Below are 20309 nucleotides of genomic sequence, written 5' to 3'. Positions count from 1 at the left end.
CAGAAAATGTTATGTTGTGTTAATCTATTTGTAGTCTAAATAGAAGGGCAAATAGAGAAAAATATAGGTACAGAAGTTCATTAAACTGTGACAAGCGAAGTGCACAAATATTGCGCACACGGCTCCAGGAGCGGCGGAGGTGAGGCCAGAAAATTTGCAATTAACTCGCCATGCAGTCTCAATAAATGGAGCTGGAAGACGTTACCCTTCTACGATCAGCTGGGAAAAAAAATAAGTGTAACTGGCATCTGGTTTTCTAAAGGCGAATACGCGGGACTTGCACTCTTCTAGATCAATCTGCTCGGATTTTTCAATTATTCAGCTTTCTGAAACAAGGCCCAGTACATGCACATATTATACAACATCAACTTAAAAACGTATAATTAAGTAGTTACGGTTAATTAAATGACAGAGCAGAAAATAAATTAAACCTAGTGTAGTGTTTGTTGAACGGGGAAAAAATACAACTCACCTATATATCGTATTGCAACAAATATAACCTTTGTTTGCGCTTTGATCTCCAGTTCCTAATCCAAAGCTTTAATTTTTTATTGGGTCATTTTTTGGTTAAAATAAACTACAGTTACTGCTTCAACGTCGTTGCCCATGTTTGCTTACTCTAAATTCAGGTTTGGTATCGTGGAATTTTACGGGATTTCATCTCTGGAGTTGGAATGTTTGTGAGTGAAACCACACACTCTACGATCAAACACGTTATACCTGCGATTTTTAATCGGCGAGTGTGTCATCTCTCAGGTTTAGAAAATCGGCCGACACTTCCAAAATCGTGCAGTATTAACTGGGCTTTAAAGGCATCCCATACTACAATGCTGGAGGTTTCTTGGGAGAAATTAGTAGCAAAAAAGACATGTATCTCATCCTAAATAAACTTTAGGAAAGTGAGGAAGGGACAGGGACAGAGTGAGTGGGGCGCAGTCTGAAATAACTTTGCTTTCATAGCCACAGGATCGGATCTGCAGCAGGCATTTAGTATCAGTGATAAAATAATCAATTCTTCAATAACACGTGAGAAATAAGAGTACTCCCTCTGGTCCAGATTTAAAGTACAGCACACATCACACAGTCCGCATTCAGATAAAACGGTTTGGATGACCGATGCAGACTTGCTTATGACATTCATTTTAATAATGAGCGATCCAAACCTGGGTCAAGCCAACAAATCGCCCACTAAACCAGCGAGTATTTATCAAGATCAAGTAAAGAAGAAAATAGTTGTTTAAAAAATTCTCATCACCTGTATAAGGAGCATAAACATTCACCAGGGCGACCAGAATGTTGTACAGCCGATAAACCTGCCAGGTTTATCAGCTGCCACATTATTGGCCTGAAATGGAATATTCTGCTTTAACCTGACAAGGTTAATGAAAACATTGTCCCTTCCAGCATGCCAGGAGATTAAAGATGTGATTTAATACACATCTGTATTAAATCATTTAATGTGGGAGAAAACATTCAGATATTGTGCTTTCATTCATGACATTTGTCAAAAAATGGTGACACAGTTGAGTGTTCCTCATTGAAGCTTTAAGAGAACAGTGTCAGTTATAGGGCCAAACAGTCATCGGATGCTCACAGATGAATCTGTTCTCCACTGCATTGTTTTCTGCTCTCCAGCTCTCTTTGGCTTTTTTTTCTGGCATATGCAGTGCTGCTCCGGAAGTAGGAGGAATCCCTTTTATCCAGAAACTTTAAGAAAGAAACATGGACCTCAGAACATTTGTAAAATAAAATTTGTATAGCAACTTATTGACATCAAACTGATAACTGTCAGCATGTGTCGTTGTCTCTATATAAATAAAGACACACTTGAAAAGAAACTAGACTTGTAGTGAATAAAAGGTGTTTTACAAACTTGGAAGATTGGATTTTAAAGCTCTAAATCAGGGGTCTCAAACTCCAGTCCTCGAGGGCCGCAGACCTACAGTTTTTAGATGTGCCACAGGCACAAAACACTGGAATAAAATGGCTTCATTACCTCCTGCTTGTGTAGACCAGTTCTCCGAGCCTTGCTAATGACCTAATTATTCTATTCTGGTGGTGCAGCAGAGGCACATCTAAAAGTTGCAGGACTGCGGCCCTCGAGGTCTGGAGTTTGAGACCCCTGCTCTAAATGCTTTACCAAAAATCTAATCTTTTAAAGGATTATTTTCTATCTAGTCGTCTTTATTTGACAAGAAACTGGGTTGTGAGAAAGATGGAAGACATGCAGCAAAAGTCAACAGGTTGGGACTCAAACCTGTTATAGCTGCGTAGACTGAGGCGTCTGTACATGGGTCAAGTGCTTCACTCCAGCGCCACCGCCGCAACTAAATGTCCTTGTTTCTACAGTTGAGTCTAAAATTATTCAACCCCAACAGCAATTCAGGATTTTGGTAAAACTGAAATTTTCTTAGATGTTTTCAAGAAATAAATGGCACTACACAACTTAAAAAACTTAAATAAACCTAATGAAACAAACATATTTTATCCAAATTCAACATAAAGAATTACTTCCAGGGGCGTGCTGTGGTGGCGCAGGGGGTTAGCACGCCCCACGTTTGGAGGCCTTAGTCCTCGACGCAGACGTCGCGGGTTCGACTCCCAGTCCCGACGACCCTTACCGCATGTCCTCCACCCTCCTTCCTGTCTGCCTACTGTACAAAAAATATGAGCCACTAGCGATGCAAAAACTCTTCGGAGAAAAACAAAAACAAAACAAAAAAAAGAACTACTTCCAAAGATGAAGTCTAAAAATTATTCATCCATCTGAACAGAATGCTTCATGAGAGCATGTGTTTGCAAATCAGGGTTTTTTCTTGATCATCCCTGATTTAACCAATGAAGGCCTTCACCAATCCTGTTTGAGGAAGAACTTAATGTTTCATTGCATGTTACAATAATGGCCTAGTCAAAGGCATTGTCAGAAGGTTCAGAGAAGCCCATTAATTTACTCAAACCAGGAAGGAGATACAAAAAGATAGCAAATGCCCTGAATGTTCATAGGTTTACAGCTGGAAGAATAAAACCAACTTTAAAGTTAAAGGGACAATGGCTACGCCAGGAGGAGGGTCTTAACGTTGTCACTCAACCTCATTTAGATTCTGCTAAATGTGCTAATGGCAGAGAAACAACTTACTGTTACAGGAAAACTGTATCCGCTGCCATCAGTGGCTATGCTAACTAGCCTGAGCATTCACAGCAGGATCTGCTGATAGGGAAAAGCAGCAGCAGAGAGCAGCCACACTAGATTGTGACTGACAGCGCTAAGACCCGCCTCCAGGCTGTGATTGGTTGCTTCTAGTTAGCATTCAGAGCATTGGGAGAAGGCAGAGGAGCCCAATTTTTTCACATCTTATCAGTCTGATACCATACAGTTAAGAGGACATGATAGCAGTTTCAACAAATATGAACACATATTTTCTATAAAAGTTACATACTGCAGCTTTAAATATGCATATCTTAGAAAATAGTTCTTACTCAAGGGTGTTCTTACGTCCATCAACCCAAAACCATCCGGGTAGCGTATGATGTAACCCTATCCAGTATCCTTGGTTTTTAGAACTGTAGGGTTTGGCGTGCTTGGTGATAAATTTCTGTGAACAGATTTTATTTCAGACTGTCATAAATCTCATTAACTTCAAGATGTCAATCAATCAAGTTTATTTGAATAACACATTTCAGCAACAAGGCAGTTCAAGTGTTATATCATAAAAATACAAAGTCATAGAAGACGGTTAACAACTGAAGCGATACATTTTGTCAAGTGCCATCGTTACAAAATGGTAATCAAAATGTTTGTTTCATTTTAATGTTTAAAAGCAACTCTAAATAGGTGGGTCTTTAGATTTAAAGGAACTCAGTGTTTCAGCCAAATTTGTGTTGCATAGAAGCTGAACGCTGCTTCCCATGTTTGGTTCTGGTTCTGGGGATGCAGAGCAGAACCAGAACCAGAACCTCAGGGTTCTGCGGGGTTGATACAACAGCAGCAGATCTTTCATGTGGTGCTACACCGTTCAGTGATTTATAAACTAACATCAGTATTTTAAAGTCTATTCTCTGGGCTACAGGGATCCAGTGGAAGAACTGCAGAACTGCGTGATGTGCTCCATCTTCCTGGTTTTAGTCAGAACGCCAGCAGCAGCGTTCTGGATCAGCAGCAGCTGGAGGATTGACTTTTTTAGTCAAACTTGTAAAAACTGTTGAAGTAATCAGTGCGACTAACGATAATCGCATGAATGAGTTTCTCTGATGCAGAGACATTAGTCCTCTGATCCTAAAGGTGACAGAAGGTCGACTTTGTAACTGTCTTTATGTGGCTCTGGAGGTTCAGGTCTGAGTCCATCACTACTCCCAGGTTTTAGTCTGATCACTGATTTCCAGATGTAATAGCTGACGCTGTCCGTTGACTCTACATCAGTAGAGTCAACTCTGGTCCTCAAGGCAGACTGCCCTGCATATTTTAGATGTCTCCCTGCCTTTATACTCCTGATTCAGGTGACTGCAGTTCAGCAAATGCCTGTTAATCAGCCATCAATTGAAATGAGCTGGGCTGAAGCAGGGAAACACCTAAAATATGCAGGGCAGTGTGCCTTGAGGAGCAGGTGTGGGAAACACTGTTCTAGATCGTTCCTCTTCAGATAATTTCAGCTTTGTTTCTGTTCAGCTGGAGAAAATTTTGGCACATCCACACATTTATCTGTTCTAAGCATCTAATCAGTGATTGGATGGGTTCAGAGTCACCTGGTGAAACCGTAATGTGTACAGTGATGTCAGTAACGCGTTACAAACGCCACTTTTTTTCACTAATGAGTAATCTAACGTGTTGCTAGGCCTGTCACGATAGCAAATTTTGCTGAACGATTAATTGTCTCAAAAATTATTGCGATAAACGATAATATTGTTTGAAGACCTTTTTACACTGATTTAATGGAAATGACGTAATAATGCATGCGATTTCCTGCCAAAGATAGATACACTTTATTTTCAAAAGAATATTTAACACTGGAACTAATAAACAAAATAAACAAAACAACCAAAAACAAAAATAAAATGGATTCTCAGTCTCCATTAACAAAAAACTCACTTGGAAAAAAAAAACTAAACAACATAAAGCCAAAGTGGAAATAAATACTGCATTCAACCAAAAGAGTGCAGATTATGAAGTCTGTATATTATGTTGCCCTTCAGTAATAATTAGATCTAAATAGAGAAAATGGGCACATCGACTACCTGATGCAATAGTTCACACTACATGATTTTTGCTCCTATTTTTCCCCTTACAACAATCTTGAAACGTTGGTCTTTCTCAGATTGTGTGGTGTGTTATGGTAGATCATCGTTGCCGCTCCGATCTAAATCAGGGGTTTACCCGACTGGGAGCTTTAAAGACACCTGTTGAATGTGACAGGTAGCCAATCAGAAAGCGCGGATTCTCCTCACTGTTTCTGAGGGGAAATTATGGAGGGGAATCCCAAACAGCTGACACGGCCCAACCCGAAGTCCAGCGGACATTGGAGATGATATGTGGAAACAACATTAATGTTTATTCAACATGCAAAGAATATAGAAATGACAAAGGGAGGAGTTGGAGCGAAATTGCTACCGCAGTTGATAAACCCGGTAACTTTTCAGCTGTTCTTCGTTAACCTGACTTAAACAGGTTCTAATGATTTTCATTCAGTCAGGACTTTACGCTGACACTAGCCACATGCATTGCAGGTAGATTGTAGTAAAGCATTGATTAATGCCTGGTTTTAAAATTAGTTCACTGAACTTGTAGCCATTATTTTGTGCCCATTGTTGGACACCACACGGCAGGACCGAACCCGATCGAACCGTTATACCTAGGATTTCTGTTGGCTAATGTGTGGTCTGTCAGGTTTTGAAAATGGGCCGACAATCCGACAGCTCTAAGATCGTGTAGTGTGCGCTGGGCATTACACTAAGGAAATGAGGAAGGGAGGAGTCAGTGGAGAGCACTGGAGTTGAGCCTTTTTTCATTCAGTCTCATTTGCTGAAAGAGAAAAAGGACGGAAGAGACGATAATGCCGATAATTAAAATGACGTCGATAGCTTTAATTTATCATACGATTAATCGATTTATCGTTTATCGTGACAGGCCTACGCGTTGCTATTTCAAATTCAGTAGTCAGACAACAGTTACTTATCGAAATCACTTTGCATTACTGTGCGTTACTATTTTCTTTTGTAATTGTATTTCCTCTACGCGTCTTGGGGAGTAACAGCCGTTTCTATGCGACAGTATCAGCAGAGACAAACAAACAAACAATGGAGGGAAGAGAGAGATGCGCATTTTGTACCTGCTCTTCCAGATCATCAATTACAGCCAAATATCCACTATCATACTGACACAAATCTCGAGACACGTTCCAGAAGTTCGAATTTTGATCTGTATCAGAAAACCAGTAGCAGTGTCCCCTGAAGGAAATCCAGCCTTTCCTGCAATCCAGACATTTTGGTCTCACTAGACAAAGGCAAAGAGCAGAATAAAGTGAAACTTTGGTAAAATAATCTCAAAAAGAAAAAAATAAATTTCTAGAAGAAATCCATGTGGACTTATTTACTCTTTCAATCATCAAAATTACTCAAGCAAAGCTTTTAAAGGTAGAGTGCAGATCAATATTGAAAGGTGATTCAATTACAATATCATTCTAGTCAGAAGTAGCATACAACAGGGTTCACTAAAAAAACAAAAACAATATTCTCTGAAATCAAAACTTGGCTGTTAACCTGTTGCTAATGAATCAATTTTACTGGCTCACTTTGTGGTCAGAAAAGTGACCTTCAGCACTCTACCTGTGGTAATGATGGTCAGCTGTGTCTTGAAAAACTGTTAATTGAATATTTCAAAAGTAAAATTAATAATCAAGAGTTTCAAATGTAATCTAGAAATATAATTACTATTTAGAGGGCAGAATTCTTCAACTGTAAAGGACGAAAATGTCATAACAAAATTGTAGAAGATTTTCAGGGCATCTTTGTCTTTGCATCGACCCTGTTTCTGTACTCTCAGCTTCTCTTTCTCGTTGTTCAGCTTCTCTTTCTCTTTGTTCAGCCCTGCTTTCTCTTTGTTCAGCCCTGCTTTCTCTTTGCTCAGCATATCTTTCATTTTGTTCAGCTCCTCTTTCTCCTTGTGCAGATCCTTTGACTTTTTGATCAGCTCCTCTGTCTTTTTGCTCAGCTCTGCTTTCTTTGTGCTCAGCTCTGCTTTCTGTCTGTTCAGCTCCTCTTTCTCTTTGTTCAAGTCCACTTTCTTTTTGTTCAGCTCCTCTTTCTCTTTGTTCAACTTTCCTTTATTTTTGTTCAGCTCATCTTTCTCTTTGTTCAAATTCACTTTCAATTTGTTCAGCTCCTCTTTCTCCTTGTTCAGCTCTAATTTATTTTTGTTCAGGTCTTTGTCCATATTCACTTTCAATTTGTTCAGCTCCTCTGTTTTCTTGGTCAGCTCTGCTGTCTTTTTGCTCAGGTCATCTTTCTCTTTGTTCAGCTCCTTTGCCATTTTGTTCAGCTCCTCTTTCTCTTTGCTCAGCTCCCCTTTTTTTTGGCTCTGCTCCACCTTCATTTTGTTTAGGTCGCCTTCCTCTTTGTTCAGTCCATCTTTCTCATTGCTCAGCTTCTTTTTGTCTTTGCTCAGCTCGTCTTTCTCTTTGTCCAGTTTGTCTTTCTCATTGCTCAGCTTCTTTTTGTCTTTGCTCAGCTCGTCTTTCTCTTTGTCCAGTTTTGCTTTCTCTTTGCTCAGCTCATCTTTCTCTTTGCTCAGCCCTGCTTTCTCTTTGCTCAGCTCCATTATTTTTTTGCTGAGCTCCTCTATCTTTTTGATCAACTCTTCTTTCTTTTTGCTCAACTTATCTTCTTCTTTTTTCAGCTCATCTTCCTCTTTGTTTAGCTGCTCTTTCTTTTTGATCAGCTCCTCTGTCTTTTTGCTCAGCTCATCTTTCTCTTTGTTCAGCTTATTTATTTCTTTGTTCAGCTCCTTTGTTTTCTCGCTGAGCCCCTCTTTCTTTTTGATCAGCTCTGCTTTCATTTTGTTCAGGTCTCCTTTCTGTTTGTTCAGTCTGTCTTTCTCTTTGCTCAGCTCTTCTTTGTCTTTGCTCAGCTTGTATTTTTCTTTGTTCAGTTCATCTTTCTCTTTTCTTATTTCCTCTTTCTCTTTGCTCAGCTCGTCATTCTTTTTCTTCAGTTTGTCTTTCTCAGTGTTCAGCTCCTTCTTCTCTTTGCTCAGCTTGTCTTTCTCTTTAATAAGTCCTGCTCTCTCATCTTTTTCTTTCAGCTCCTCTTTCCTTTTGCTCAGCTCCTCTTTCTCATTGCTCAGCTCTTTTTTCTCTTTGCTTAGCTCTTCTTCCTCTTCTTTTAGCTTCTCTTTCTCTTTGCTCTGTTTCACTTGCTCTTTATTCAGCTCATCTCTCTCTTTCTTCAGCCCCTGTGTGTTACTAATCAGCTCCTCTCTGTCTTGGTTCACCTCCTCCTTCTTTTTGTTCACCTCCTCTTTCTCTTTGCTCAGCTCGTCTCTCTCTTTCTTCAGCTCCTCTGTCTGTCGGTTCAGCTCCTCTATCTTATTGCTCAGCTCCTCACTGACTTGAGTAAGCCTCTCTCGGGTAAGCCTCTCTCTTAACAGGCTCAGGAGTCTGTCTCGGATCACCTGCTCAATTTGGTTTTTCATCATCTTTCGTTCCTCAATCAGTCGCTTTTTGTCTGTTGCAAGGGTTTTGATATTTTCCATCTGATTGGCCGTCATCATACTCACTATAAACACACAAATTAATCAGAAAGTCAGTGAATCTATCTGTATCAGAGAGCATCAAAATGTTCAGTTTCTCTCTTAAACCCCTTTAGGATATCAGACCATATTCTTAGGATAGAATCAAAGGACATTTAACTGATTTTAATATTTCATTAACTCATTTATTTTTGGGGGCTGCATGCTGGTAGCACAGTTGCCTTGCAGCAATAAGATTCATTGATTGAGTCAGTGGGGTCCATATTTGTTGACTTTGCATATCCTCCCTGTTCATGTGTAGATTCTCTGCGGTACTCCGGCTTCTGAGAGGAAGCTGGGAGCCGACAGTCATGAGCCTGACAGCCTCATGACTGTCAGGCTCATTTGTCTCATTAAATTACCTTTAGGTATTCAGCCTTCATTAAATATGAGCCTGTTCATGAAAATAGCCATTTAATTTAGGACAAGTAATTAATAGACAATAAGTAACTAAAAAGAGAATAAATACATCTTAAAAGATCCATGACTGGTTGTAAAATGTGACTTTATTTAATAAATATTTATTTTAGATGTAAAAATACAGTAGTTTTCCTGTAGGCTGTTTAGTTTCAATAAATTTTAGTGATCTCCATGGGTGAAAAATATAACAAGACATACATTTTTTAACAAATATGAGTGTTGACGCATGTTAAATATGGGGTCATGTGATGTGCTCTGCAGCATAGATGCATGGTTGCTGGCCTCCTATTGCTAATCATGTGAAATATATCCTAACCAAGAACCTGGCAGTGGAGACTGTGTCCAAGTGTGCAGTGACACTGGAGATGTCTTCATCGCCATTCCTTTTGCATGCTCAAGAAAGAAGTCCAAAGGAAAAAGAAACAACCCAATGCTAAAGCTAAGCTAAATAACCATGAGAATAGGGCAGCACTGGCAAACTGAGACCGGGAGCGGGACTTGTTGAGAATAAATAATTCTGAGTTTTTCTCTAATAAAAATTTTAAAAAAAATTCCCTTCTCACCCACCGCGGGTGGTTCTTATCCTCTGAGCTCGGGTCCTCTACCAGAGGCCTGGGAGCTTGAGGGTTCTGCGCAGTATCTTGGCTGTGCCAAGGACTGCACATTTCTGGACTGAGATGTCTGATGTTGTTCCTGGGATCTGTTGTAGCCATTGGTCCAGTTTGGGGGTGACTGCCCCGAGGGCCCCGATGACCACAGGCGCCACTGTGGTCTTCACCTTCCAGGCCGTCTCCAGTTCCTCCCTGAGGCCCTGGTATTTCTCTAGTTTCTCGTGCTCCTTTTTCCTGATGTTGCAGTCGCTTGGTATTGCTACATCTATCACAACGGCTTTCCTCTGTTGTTTATCCACTACGACAATGTCTGGTTGGTTCGCCATTACCATTTTGTCTGTCTGGATCTGGAAGTCCCACAGGATCTTAGCTCTGGCGTTCTCCGCCACCTTTGGGGGTGTTTCCCACTTTGATCTTGGGGTTTCCAGTCCATATTCTGCACAGATGTTTCTGTACACTATGCCTGCAACTTAGTTATGTCGTTCCATGTACGCTTTCCCTGCCAGTATCTTGCACCCTGCTGTTATGTGCTGGACTGTCTCAGGGGCCTCCTTGCACAACCTACACCTTGGGTCTAATATATATATATATATATATATATATATATATATATATATATATTGGATCATTGAATGCTTAGAGATGTATAACATCAACAGGACTCTGAGAGCCTTCATTGCAAACTCGATGAGGCTGTGGAAAACCACCCTTGAAGCCAACTGCAAACCACTTGCACAAATGTCCATCAAATGTGGCATATACCAAGGAGATGCTCTGTCCCCGCTACTGTTCTGCATAGGCCTGAACCCCCTCAGCCAAATTATCAACAAGACTGGCTACGGATACCGACTCAAAAATGGGGCCAACATCAGTCACCTTCTCTACATGGATGACATCAAGCTGTATGCCAAGAGTGAGCGAGACATCGACTGATCTACACCACCAGGATCTACAGCACGGACATTGGGATGTCATTCGGACAAGAGAAGTGTGGTCGGCTGATCACCAAGAGGGGGAAGGTCATCTGAACAGAAGGGGTCTCACTCCCAGAAGGAACAATAGCAGACATAGAGGACAGTTACAAGTACCTAGGTATACCACAAGCAAATGGCAACCTCGATGAGGTCACAAGGAAAGGAGCCACAGCTAAATACCTCCAACGAATAAGGCAAGTCCTGAGAAGCCAGCTCAATGGCAAGAACAAAATCCGTGCGATAAACAGCTATGCTCTGCCAGTAATCAGATACCCTGCTGGAATAATTAGCTGGCCAAAGGAGGAGATAAAAGCCACGGATATTAAGACTAGAAAACTACTAACAATGCACGGAGGGTTCCATCCCAAATCCAGCACCCTGAGACTGTACACGAGCCACAAGGAAGGAGGCAGAGGACTAGTGAGTGTGAGAACCACAGTCCAGGACGAAACAACTAAGATCCATAAATACATCAGGGACAAAGCCTCAACAGACAATGTGCTCAGTGAATGTCTCAGACAACAGGGAACGGAGGTTGAGGTGCCAGAGATACCATCATGGGAGGACAAGCCCCTACATGGGATGTACCACCAGCAAATAACCCAAGTGGCTGATATCAGTAAATCCTACCAATGGCTGGAAAAAGCTGGACTCAAGGACAGCACAGAGGCCCTCATCCTGGCCGCCCAGGAACAGGCCCTAAACACCAGAGCAATAGAGGCCCAGATCTACCACACCAGACAAGACCCAAGGTGCAGGCTGTGCAAGGAGGCCCCTGAGACAGTCCAGCACATAACAGCAGGGTGCAAGATACTGGCAGGGAAAGCGTACATGGAACGACATAACTAAGTTGCAGGCATAGTGTACAGAAACATCTGTGCAGAATATGGACTGGAAACCCCAAGATCAAAGTGGGAAACACCCCCAAAGGTGGCGGAGAACGCCAGAGCTAAGATCCTGTGGGACTTCCAGATCCAGACAGACAAAATGGTAATGGCGAACCAACCAGACATTGTCGTAGTGGATAAACAACAGAGGAAAGCCGTTGTGATAGATGTAGCAATACCAAGCGACTGCAACATCAGGAAAAAGGAGCACGAGAAACTAGAGAAATACCAGGGCCTGGAAGTCTTGACTTCCAGGCCCTCATCGGGGCCCTCGGGGTCATCGGGGCCCTCGGGGCAGTCACCCCCAAACTGGACCAATGGCTACAACAGATCCCAGGAACAACATCAGACATCTCAGTCCAGAAATGTGCAGTCCTTGGCACAGCCAAGATACTGCGCAGAACCCTCAAGCTCCCAGGCCTCTGGTAGAGGACCCAAGCTCAGAGGATAAGAACCACCCGCGGTGGGTGAGAAGGGAATTATATATATATATATATACATCTATATATATAGATATATATATATATATATACACACACACACACACACACATACAGATCACATGTGCGCAAACTAAGGCTAAAGGAAATGACATGTTAGGAGATACCCTCAAAGCTAAGGATGAAGGAAATGACACACTGGTGAACGCGTAGCTTAGACAGAGACTAACAAAGGGAAATATGTTGTTTGATGCCAATTTGCTCTGCTAGCCCATAAGGATAGCATGAACAATGGACCAACTGTATTTTAATATTAATAAATGGAATTCATGAATTCAACTCACTGACTCTTCCTCAACCTCACACATCAAGAACCTAGCTGGAGAAAGGATAATTCTCCAAACAAGATGGAGGCACTGCTGGGATGTATGACGGTTAGTCAAACTCTTGGTCGACCCACAGAAACAAAAGGTAAATAGAAATTTTTATTTGTGTAATTGAACTTAACTAAATTGAGAGGACTGGTGTCTGAGGTGTTCTGTAAGGATACAGCGTAGTTTTATGGTGAAATAATGGATTTAATGGAATAAAAGGAAAAAGGTGCATCTGGGCTCTGCAGCCCTGTATCCGGCGAACCTGACATGGGGCCGGCAGATGTGTTCTTCCAGGGCAGAGTTGGACACTCAAAGTCGTAGGGCAGCTTTAGACATCCCTCTAGTTTTATAGTTTATGGGAAGCACCAACACTGATTATTTGGGATGTAGACCCAATGAGGAGGCTGATCTCTTCAGTGGAAAGGAAATGCTGGCATGCTGACCCCGAAAATCTATCTCCTATGTGCGCATAACTTCTTTCAGTGTGTGCAGTTATTTTTTCATTACTAAACATGAGTTTGCTGACGTCATGTATCTGAATCTTTTTTAACATACGCAGAAGCTATTTCTACTTTCTGCGTCTCTGCTTGCTTTTGGTGTTGAGATGACCTCTGTGCTTGCTGCATGTTGTGCTGCTGTAAGTTTTGAATGCTTGTTGTCTGTACATGGAGAGAAAGGAATACATTTGCGTGCAGCTGTGAATTTTGTGAGTTTTTATTTATAAATTTTGTGATTAGTGTATGCGCTTGAAAATGAGGAGAAGTATGTGATTCGGAAAATACATTTTTGGTTATTTTCTAAATAAAATCAATACAAATTGGGAAACTCCACATTTATAGTTAACCAATATCTTTATGCCAAACATTAGTGTGACAAACAAAAAATTACTTAAACAGGTAAAATGAGAATCTTTAAAAATGCTGTGAATGAATGAATATTTTTGGGTCATGTTCTTAAAAAAATGTAATTCAGATGGACTATTTGAACATTAAAGATCAACTGATGTGAAAAAATATCTTAAATCACAGAGAATAAAGTTGTATTCTTTCTTTTATGAGGTGGTTGATTGTTCAATAAACACCCCCAACCAGTTTTGGTCAGACTGAAGCGGGGATTACATCCTGTAGCTTCTTGGAAAAGAAATGTGTTTCTCACTAGAAATGTGAGATTACTGTCTATCCAGCTCCTTCACACTCAGCATCAAACCACTCCAGTGCCTGGTGGGAGCAACCAGGCACTGGAGTGCCCCTCTATGAGCAAATATAAATAGCTTGTAGATGAGCAATTTATCTTTGCTCATCTATGAAAAGCAAAGATAAATTCCTGCAGTTCACAAGCCAGACATCCTCCTCTCCTCAACTACACCTTTAGCTCTTCCTTAAAAACTTTAGGACTTTGACAGGTTTCAAGCTGGGCAGCAATAAGTTGAACTGATTCTTGGTAACACTTCAGTGTCCCTGACTTTTTGTCAACCCTCAGAACTCCTCCTACTGCTGAACGCTTGCATCCCAATGCTTTAAACCTTTAAATACTTGTTATAAAGGAAGCTACTTAAAATTCATTCTGTTGAAATGAAACTCACTGTAGACAAATTTTGCAGTCAGTATGGCACAAAGCAACCCAAAACACACCAACAACAGAGAAGAGAGCCGGAGTGCTGAGGATTTCATTTCTTCTTCAGCTGAAAAGGCAAAACAACGGAACCAATAAGTTATTGATTAATCAATCAATGAAATTTATTTGTATAGCACATTTCAGCAACAAGGATGTTCAAAGTGCTTTAAATGATGAAAGCAGAAAGCCATCATAAATACATTGTGCTGTCAGCAATTGTGAAAGCAGAAACAGATTTTAGATTTTGTCAAGTTTCATCATTAAAATCATCAAAACACATCGAATATGTTGGTCAATGTCCCAGTGATTACTGGTAACTAGAAGTTTTAAATAGGTGGGGGTTTATCCTTGTTTTAAAGGAACTCAGTGTTTCTGTTGTGTTGAAGTTTTCTGGAAGTTTGTTCCAGATTTGTGGTGCACAGAAGCTGAAAGCTGTTTCTTCATGTTTGGTTCTAATTCTGGGGATGCAGAGCAGACCAAAACCAGTCACTCTTAATATGGCTCTTTTAAATGTTCTTTCTTTCTTAAACAAATCTTTTATTTTAAATTATCTGATTTTAGATGCTAAACTTATCAGAAACGTGGTTGGACACAGAGGCAACAGCTGTGCTCACTGAGGCCCATTTTAAATTTTCTTTTTGTGATCAAAGTGGCAGGAAAGATGGTGGTACTGCTTCAATATTTAATAATTCACTGGGTGAGCAGTACCCTTCGTTTGAGAACCATGCCTTTGCTTTTAGCAACTTGCAAATACTTTGTGTTACTGTCTACAGACCCCATGGAGTTTCTGTCTTTTATTCATGCTAAATATAATAAGATTATTGTGACTGGTAATTTTAATCTACATGTTGATAGTCCATCTGACTCTTTGTCTAAACAGTTTCTAAAAACATTAAACTGTATGGATTTTATTCTGCATGTCAACCAACCCCCTCACAACAGGTGCCAACCCTTGAACTCGTCTTGACCTTTGGTCTGGCCTCTGGTGTGTCCTCTGTTGTTGACCTGGCTGTGTCTGACCATCACTGTGTTTTTTACTGTCACTGATTTGATTCAGCGAGAGACTACGAACTGTTACGAGGCGCCATCTTACCTCTGAAGTGATTGATCATTTTATTAAGGGTGTTATAAAAAGATTTCTCTGTTATTTCAGCTGCTTCTTGTGATTCTATGGTCAGGAAATATTTCAACAAACTGAAATCTAACCTGGACCATGTACCTCTGTTAGTTTCAAAAAATGTTTTTAATAAACAACTATGCCCATGGAAAAATTAAAATATAAAGAAACTCAAAAGAAATTGCAGGAAAGCAGACAGGAAATGGAGGAGAAACAAACTGACAATTTACTGCCAAACTACTACTAAAATTGTTAATGGTGGCTGGGTTTGTTCTGCAGTCTGTGGTGAACTGTAGGCAGGAGCAGGCTTAGGAACTTTTACACTTTTTAATCGGAGGGGGTGTGTGGTTGTAGGCGCTAAATACATGTTACAGGGTTTCCCACAGTGCATTATAAGCCTGGTGGGCCGCCAGGCTTTCTTGTGCCCCCACCAGGCTTGGCATAGTTTTAGTTTAGTTTTTTTAAATTATTGTTTTTCTTTTCTTTTTTTTTTACAGACTTTATAGTTGTTTAAGTATTTATCTAACAGTCTTCCAATAATGAATAACTGCCAAGTGACATTTTCAAATTTACTGCCAACTTTAAACATTTTTTAACGCAAAAACACGACGGGTCGCTGGATGAATGACTGCACCCCAACCACCTGGTTTTCTAGGGAAAACCCTGATGTTATATTCCCTGTTTGGTCACCAGATAATGCTATAGGCTCTTGTTGAACCTGGAAGGGCAAACAAACAAGTTTTTGACCATTATGCAGGAGTCTGTCTGAATACTGTTGAAATATATTTTGAAGGTACTGAGATTTCTGTACTAATTATCTTGCTGGAGTTGAGTAAATTACTCAATTTGCAATCCAAGAAAGAACATTTTAATAGTTTAGATCGTCATAGCAAAGCAGCAACAAATCAACACGTCACTAGCACAGTATTAGACTGCCTAATAGACCGAACATAAGGAGTGCTCGTTCCGTTCAGGGCATACGCACAAACGTCTTGGGTGCGTCGGTCGGCTTGACACGGTGTGGGGCGCAGTCCTGTGGAAGCCAGGTCAGAGGTTCTGACTGACCACATCAGGAAGTATCGTACCTGACAGAGGTCTACCCCTGGGAGCAGTCTCTGGGGTCAGCTGGTCCATGTCTGAGGAAGACCAGCGCCGGACGGAGGAGGACCAGACTGAGGCACGCACACCGATGCAGCCTGTGGCCTGGGGTACCGCCCCCTACCCCTAGACTTATTTTATGAACAAATGAATCAAAAAGGCTGAAAATGTCTTTTGGTGTTGTATCCCCACCATGATTTTGTTGAGGTCTTCCTAACCGCGCCGTTACACAATGTTAAAAACATGATTTTGGATTATTTAGAATAATAAATTAAACATCACTAATTTTAGACCACACTACAAATTGTGTTTATTTCTCCTTTATTGCACATCTGCAATCTTGCTATTCTCCATTTTATTGTTTTTATCATGTAAAGGACTTTGAATTGTTGCTGAAATGTTCTATACAACTAAACTTGGCTTGCAGAGAGATTTCTCAGATAAGACAAGAAATTTAAACCTTCAGGTTTGCATGTGACATAAAAACAACTCCTGATAAAACCCATGTTAAGAAACTGTAACTTTCTACAGAGGGAATAAAAATGTATGAAATGCTTTTGGGTAGTATTGTTAGTTTTTAATCCTTATAAAATATATACTTACTATTAAGAGGATGTTTGGCATTGTTGACATTGACTGTAGAAGAGTCTTCATCCCTGTTGTTCTCCATCCTTTACAGGAAAAATAAAGATTTAGATATTATAAAATGTCCAACAGCAGATTGAGCGATTTCAGCTGTAGCTCATGGAAAGCAGGCAGGTTCTTCTTCCTCTTTTTGCAGCATCTCTATCGCTGCTCTGTGGGTTATTTCCTTACTCAAACAGTTTTGGGAAACAAGTCTGCTTCTGTAACAAACCTTTCATGCCAAAAAGCGAGCTCTCACTCTGTCTCATAAACATTTCTGCAATTCTCTTGTCTTTGGTTATAAAATATATCTATTCACTCCATAAGGATTTACACTCTGATGCATATAACATGTTTAATAATCTATGCTTTTGTAAAAGATATATTAATAAATTGACCACAGTTACTCATTTGGTGACCAGACCAGCTGTAAAACATTAACTTTGTCCTGACAGCAAATAAGGAGAAAAAGAAATGACTAAGTGATCATTGGTATAAAGAAGAACAAATATTTCAGTGTTGGAAAATATACTGCTCAAAAAAATAAAGGGAACACTTAAACAACACAATATAACTACAAGTACATCAAACTTCTGTGAAATCAAACTGTCCACTTAGGAAGCAACACTGATTGACAATCAATTTCACCTGCTGTTGTGCAAATGGAACTTTGTACAGAACAAAGTATTCAATGAGAATATTTCTTTCATTCAGATCTAGGATGTGTTATTTGAGTGTTCCCTTTATTTTTTTGAGCAGTGTATATATAAAGACATGACAAAGCCTAAACCTTTCAGTTAAAAATAACTGCCTGGGGCGTGCCGTGGTGGCGTAGTGGTTAGCGCGACCCGTATTTGGAGGCCTTGAGTCCTCGACGTGGCCGTCGCGGGTTCGACTCCCGGACCCAACGACATTTGCCGCATGTCTTCCCCCCCCCTTCTTCCCTGTTTCCTGTCAGCCTACTGTCATATAAGGGACACTAGAGCCCACAAAAGACCCTTTGGAGGGGTAAGAAAAAAGCTGACTGTTTCTTCCCACTCTGCAAGGTGTTGGTACTGCTCACTGATTTTTCTAAAAGCATTTATTTTCTCCTTTAAAAAAGAAGAACTACTGTATGTCTGCTGTGCAGACCAGCAGGCCGGTGTGTGTTAGAATCACGGCAGCAAAACAGAAAAAGACAAATAACTTTGCACAGTTTTTTCTCCAAACAGTGAGTTGAGCAGATAATTTTAGCCAAGTGATGATTGAGTTGAACAACAGGATAATAATTTTGTTATCTTTGTTCAGAGGTGAGTAGTACTAGTTACATTTACTTCAACAATTTGTAAAAGTACTTGCAGTATATGAAAAGGGAAAAGTACTATGTTACTGCACTGTACTAATTACATTCACTTGAGCAATATTATGAACTTTTGGCAATCTTGAGTAGATTGATTTTGCATTAACAGAAAAAGACTTCAGAGATTGGAAACATTTGCTTCTTAGATTTCTGTAATGTATGAGCTAATGTTTATGCAAATGTGAGCATAATTATAAAGCATGTTATACATGTCACTGTTTACATCATTATTGTTTATTTTGTGTTAATGAAAATGGTTATTTTATTTGAAAGGTTACATAAATGTTTATGTGTATTTACTAATTTAAAACCTTGTTTTCTCTGCAGCATTCCTCTGTTGTAAAGTTATGAAGCAGCACATGGAGTAGGACGTCCGGAGGTGGGTTCAATGCCCTCCACCGCCACCAGGTGTCGCCCTGCTACAGGCCCAGCAGGGTCTGTGAAAACCCGATCACTGCGGAGCAGAGCGGAGCGAGGTCGGGTAGAAAACAGCGGGACTGCCGAAGTAGAGCCAGGGGGAAAAGACGCACAAGTTGTTGACCTGCTCTGCTCATCTTCACTGTTACAGTTCGTAACTTTCGTTGTTACTGTTCACAGCAGCAGCTCTGCTATCTCCGCGTCCTCAACCAGACATTATTCTCCTCTCTGGAGTGCGTAATTACGCATTCAGGAGGCTGAGTCTGGTTCTGCACCGTCCGAGCGGATGCTTCACGTTGTGGTCTGGACGGAACCAGGGAGGCATAGACTACATCCTGCTTTGCCTTTAACCCCACAGAAATAGCCTTAAATGACAAACCCTATTGGAAACAGCAATGGGCCTCACTGGTTCCTAAATAGATGGAGAATAAATCAATCTGGGAGCTGATTGTCCGCTCTGACCGTTATTTATACAGACCGGAAGGGCGTCCATTCAGCAGGGGGACGGGGACTGAAGTTTTTCAGTGCTGCACTGGGCACAAGGGGTAAACCCACTAGCAACAGCCTTAATTTGGGGTTAATACATAAGCAACGGATTTTACTGTTGAATATTGATATAATAGTGTAACTGTTGTCAGTCATTTCTATGGCAACGGGTCTGCGTAGCGAAGCAAACACAGGGACCGAGAAAAATGAACGAGTGGTTTGGAGCAGTTCTTCAACGGTTTTTCTGCGTTATTTTCCCTTGAAGCGGCGAACTGCAATAAATTAATGACACCTACATCTCCAGGTTTCATTTTGTTAACGGAATTCTTTTGCCTCTGAAACGGCAGGTAAACGGTTTTCATTTTGCTCTCCAGCGTTGTGCGCATGCCCGAAATTTCTGGACGTAAACAATAACATGCAACGAGTTTATAGTAACGGTAGTTAGCATTTAGGCTAACAGGCAGTAAAAAGTCACTTCTAATACACAAAATATCTTAAAATATAATCGATATGAATAAAACACCGTCTTGAACTTACAAACACTTCTAAAAATGAGACATATCTCTTACTTGTTCACTTAACCCACCTGTGAAAACAGAAATCAGTCTTCAGTAATTTCTTTGCTGCGATGCTAACTTCTTCTTCTTCTTCTTCTTCTTCTTCTTCTTCTTCTTCTTCTTCTTTGATGGTTATTGGCGGTTGGCAAACCACGAAATTGGTGCATTACCGCCACCGACTGGTATGAAATGTGGAACAGAATATCACTAAAAGAATATATTTCTGTTCATTCAATTTAGCAAAACATTATCTGATAACTTTTACTATTCGAGTTATTACTAAATAAGTCAATCAAACCTAGTTTAAGTTTACTTGTTTTTAAATTTTGAATCAATTGTTATTTTTCTAAGTGATGGAACATGTTCTATTGTCTCATCATCCCCACTGTTTCACTGAAACAGAGTGCTGTGTAGCCCAGTATCCCCAAATCTAAGGCGACAAGTAATTGTCTCTTCTCCTCGTCCTCCATTTACTTCTCATTTCTCTAGTTTTCTTTTGGATTTTATATAATATTCCTTACTTTCTCCCATTGCATTTGCATTTTCTCCTCCATTTTATGTTTTATTAAAAAAAA

The 20309-nt window shown here is 40.4% G+C and overlaps 1 protein-coding gene across 2 annotated transcripts; it reads right to left on the bottom strand.

The window, feature by feature from the left end:
* Positions 1-1523: 1523 nt before the first annotated feature.
* Positions 1524-19827, bottom strand: LOC111608069 (trichohyalin-like). 2 transcript variants are annotated; one of them, XM_023330472.1, is made up of 7 exons: positions 19764-19827; positions 16915-16982; positions 14065-14163; positions 6922-8763; positions 6321-6484; positions 3478-3593; positions 1524-1707 (listed from the first exon to the last, which is right to left on the bottom strand). In XM_023330472.1, the coding sequence occupies exons 2-7, from the start codon at positions 16979-16981 to the stop codon at positions 1560-1562; spliced, it is 2436 nt and encodes an 811-aa protein (XP_023186240.1). In that variant the 5' UTR covers position 16982; positions 19764-19827; the 3' UTR covers positions 1524-1559. The 2 variants fall into 2 exon arrangements, with proteins under 2 accessions (XP_023186240.1, XP_023186241.1); XM_023330473.1 differs by lacking the exon at positions 14065-14163 and having other exon boundaries at positions 19764-19816.
* Between the last annotated feature and the right edge of the window lie 482 nt (positions 19828-20309).

This window comes from Xiphophorus maculatus, chromosome 3 (genome assembly GCF_002775205.1).
Source record: "Xiphophorus maculatus strain JP 163 A chromosome 3, X_maculatus-5.0-male, whole genome shotgun sequence".
NCBI classification, from domain to species: domain Eukaryota; kingdom Metazoa; phylum Chordata; class Actinopteri; order Cyprinodontiformes; family Poeciliidae; genus Xiphophorus; species Xiphophorus maculatus.
This window is presented reverse-complemented; position numbering and strand designations above follow the sequence as displayed.

Bases quoted from the DNA above. Each gene is read 5' to 3' on its own strand.
- LOC111608069 (XM_023330472.1), bottom strand. From the start codon at position 16,981: ATGGAGAACAACAGGGATGAAGACTCTTCTACAGTCAATGTCAACAAT. The intron at 14,164-16,914 runs GTAAGTATATAT...TTGCCTTTTCAG, and splicing joins TGCCAAACATCCTCTTAATA to CTGAAGAAGAAATGAAATCC. The intron at 1,708-3,477 runs GTAAGAACTATT...TCTTTCTTAAAG, and splicing joins GGACGTAAGAACACCCTTGA to TTTCTGGATAAAAGGGATTC.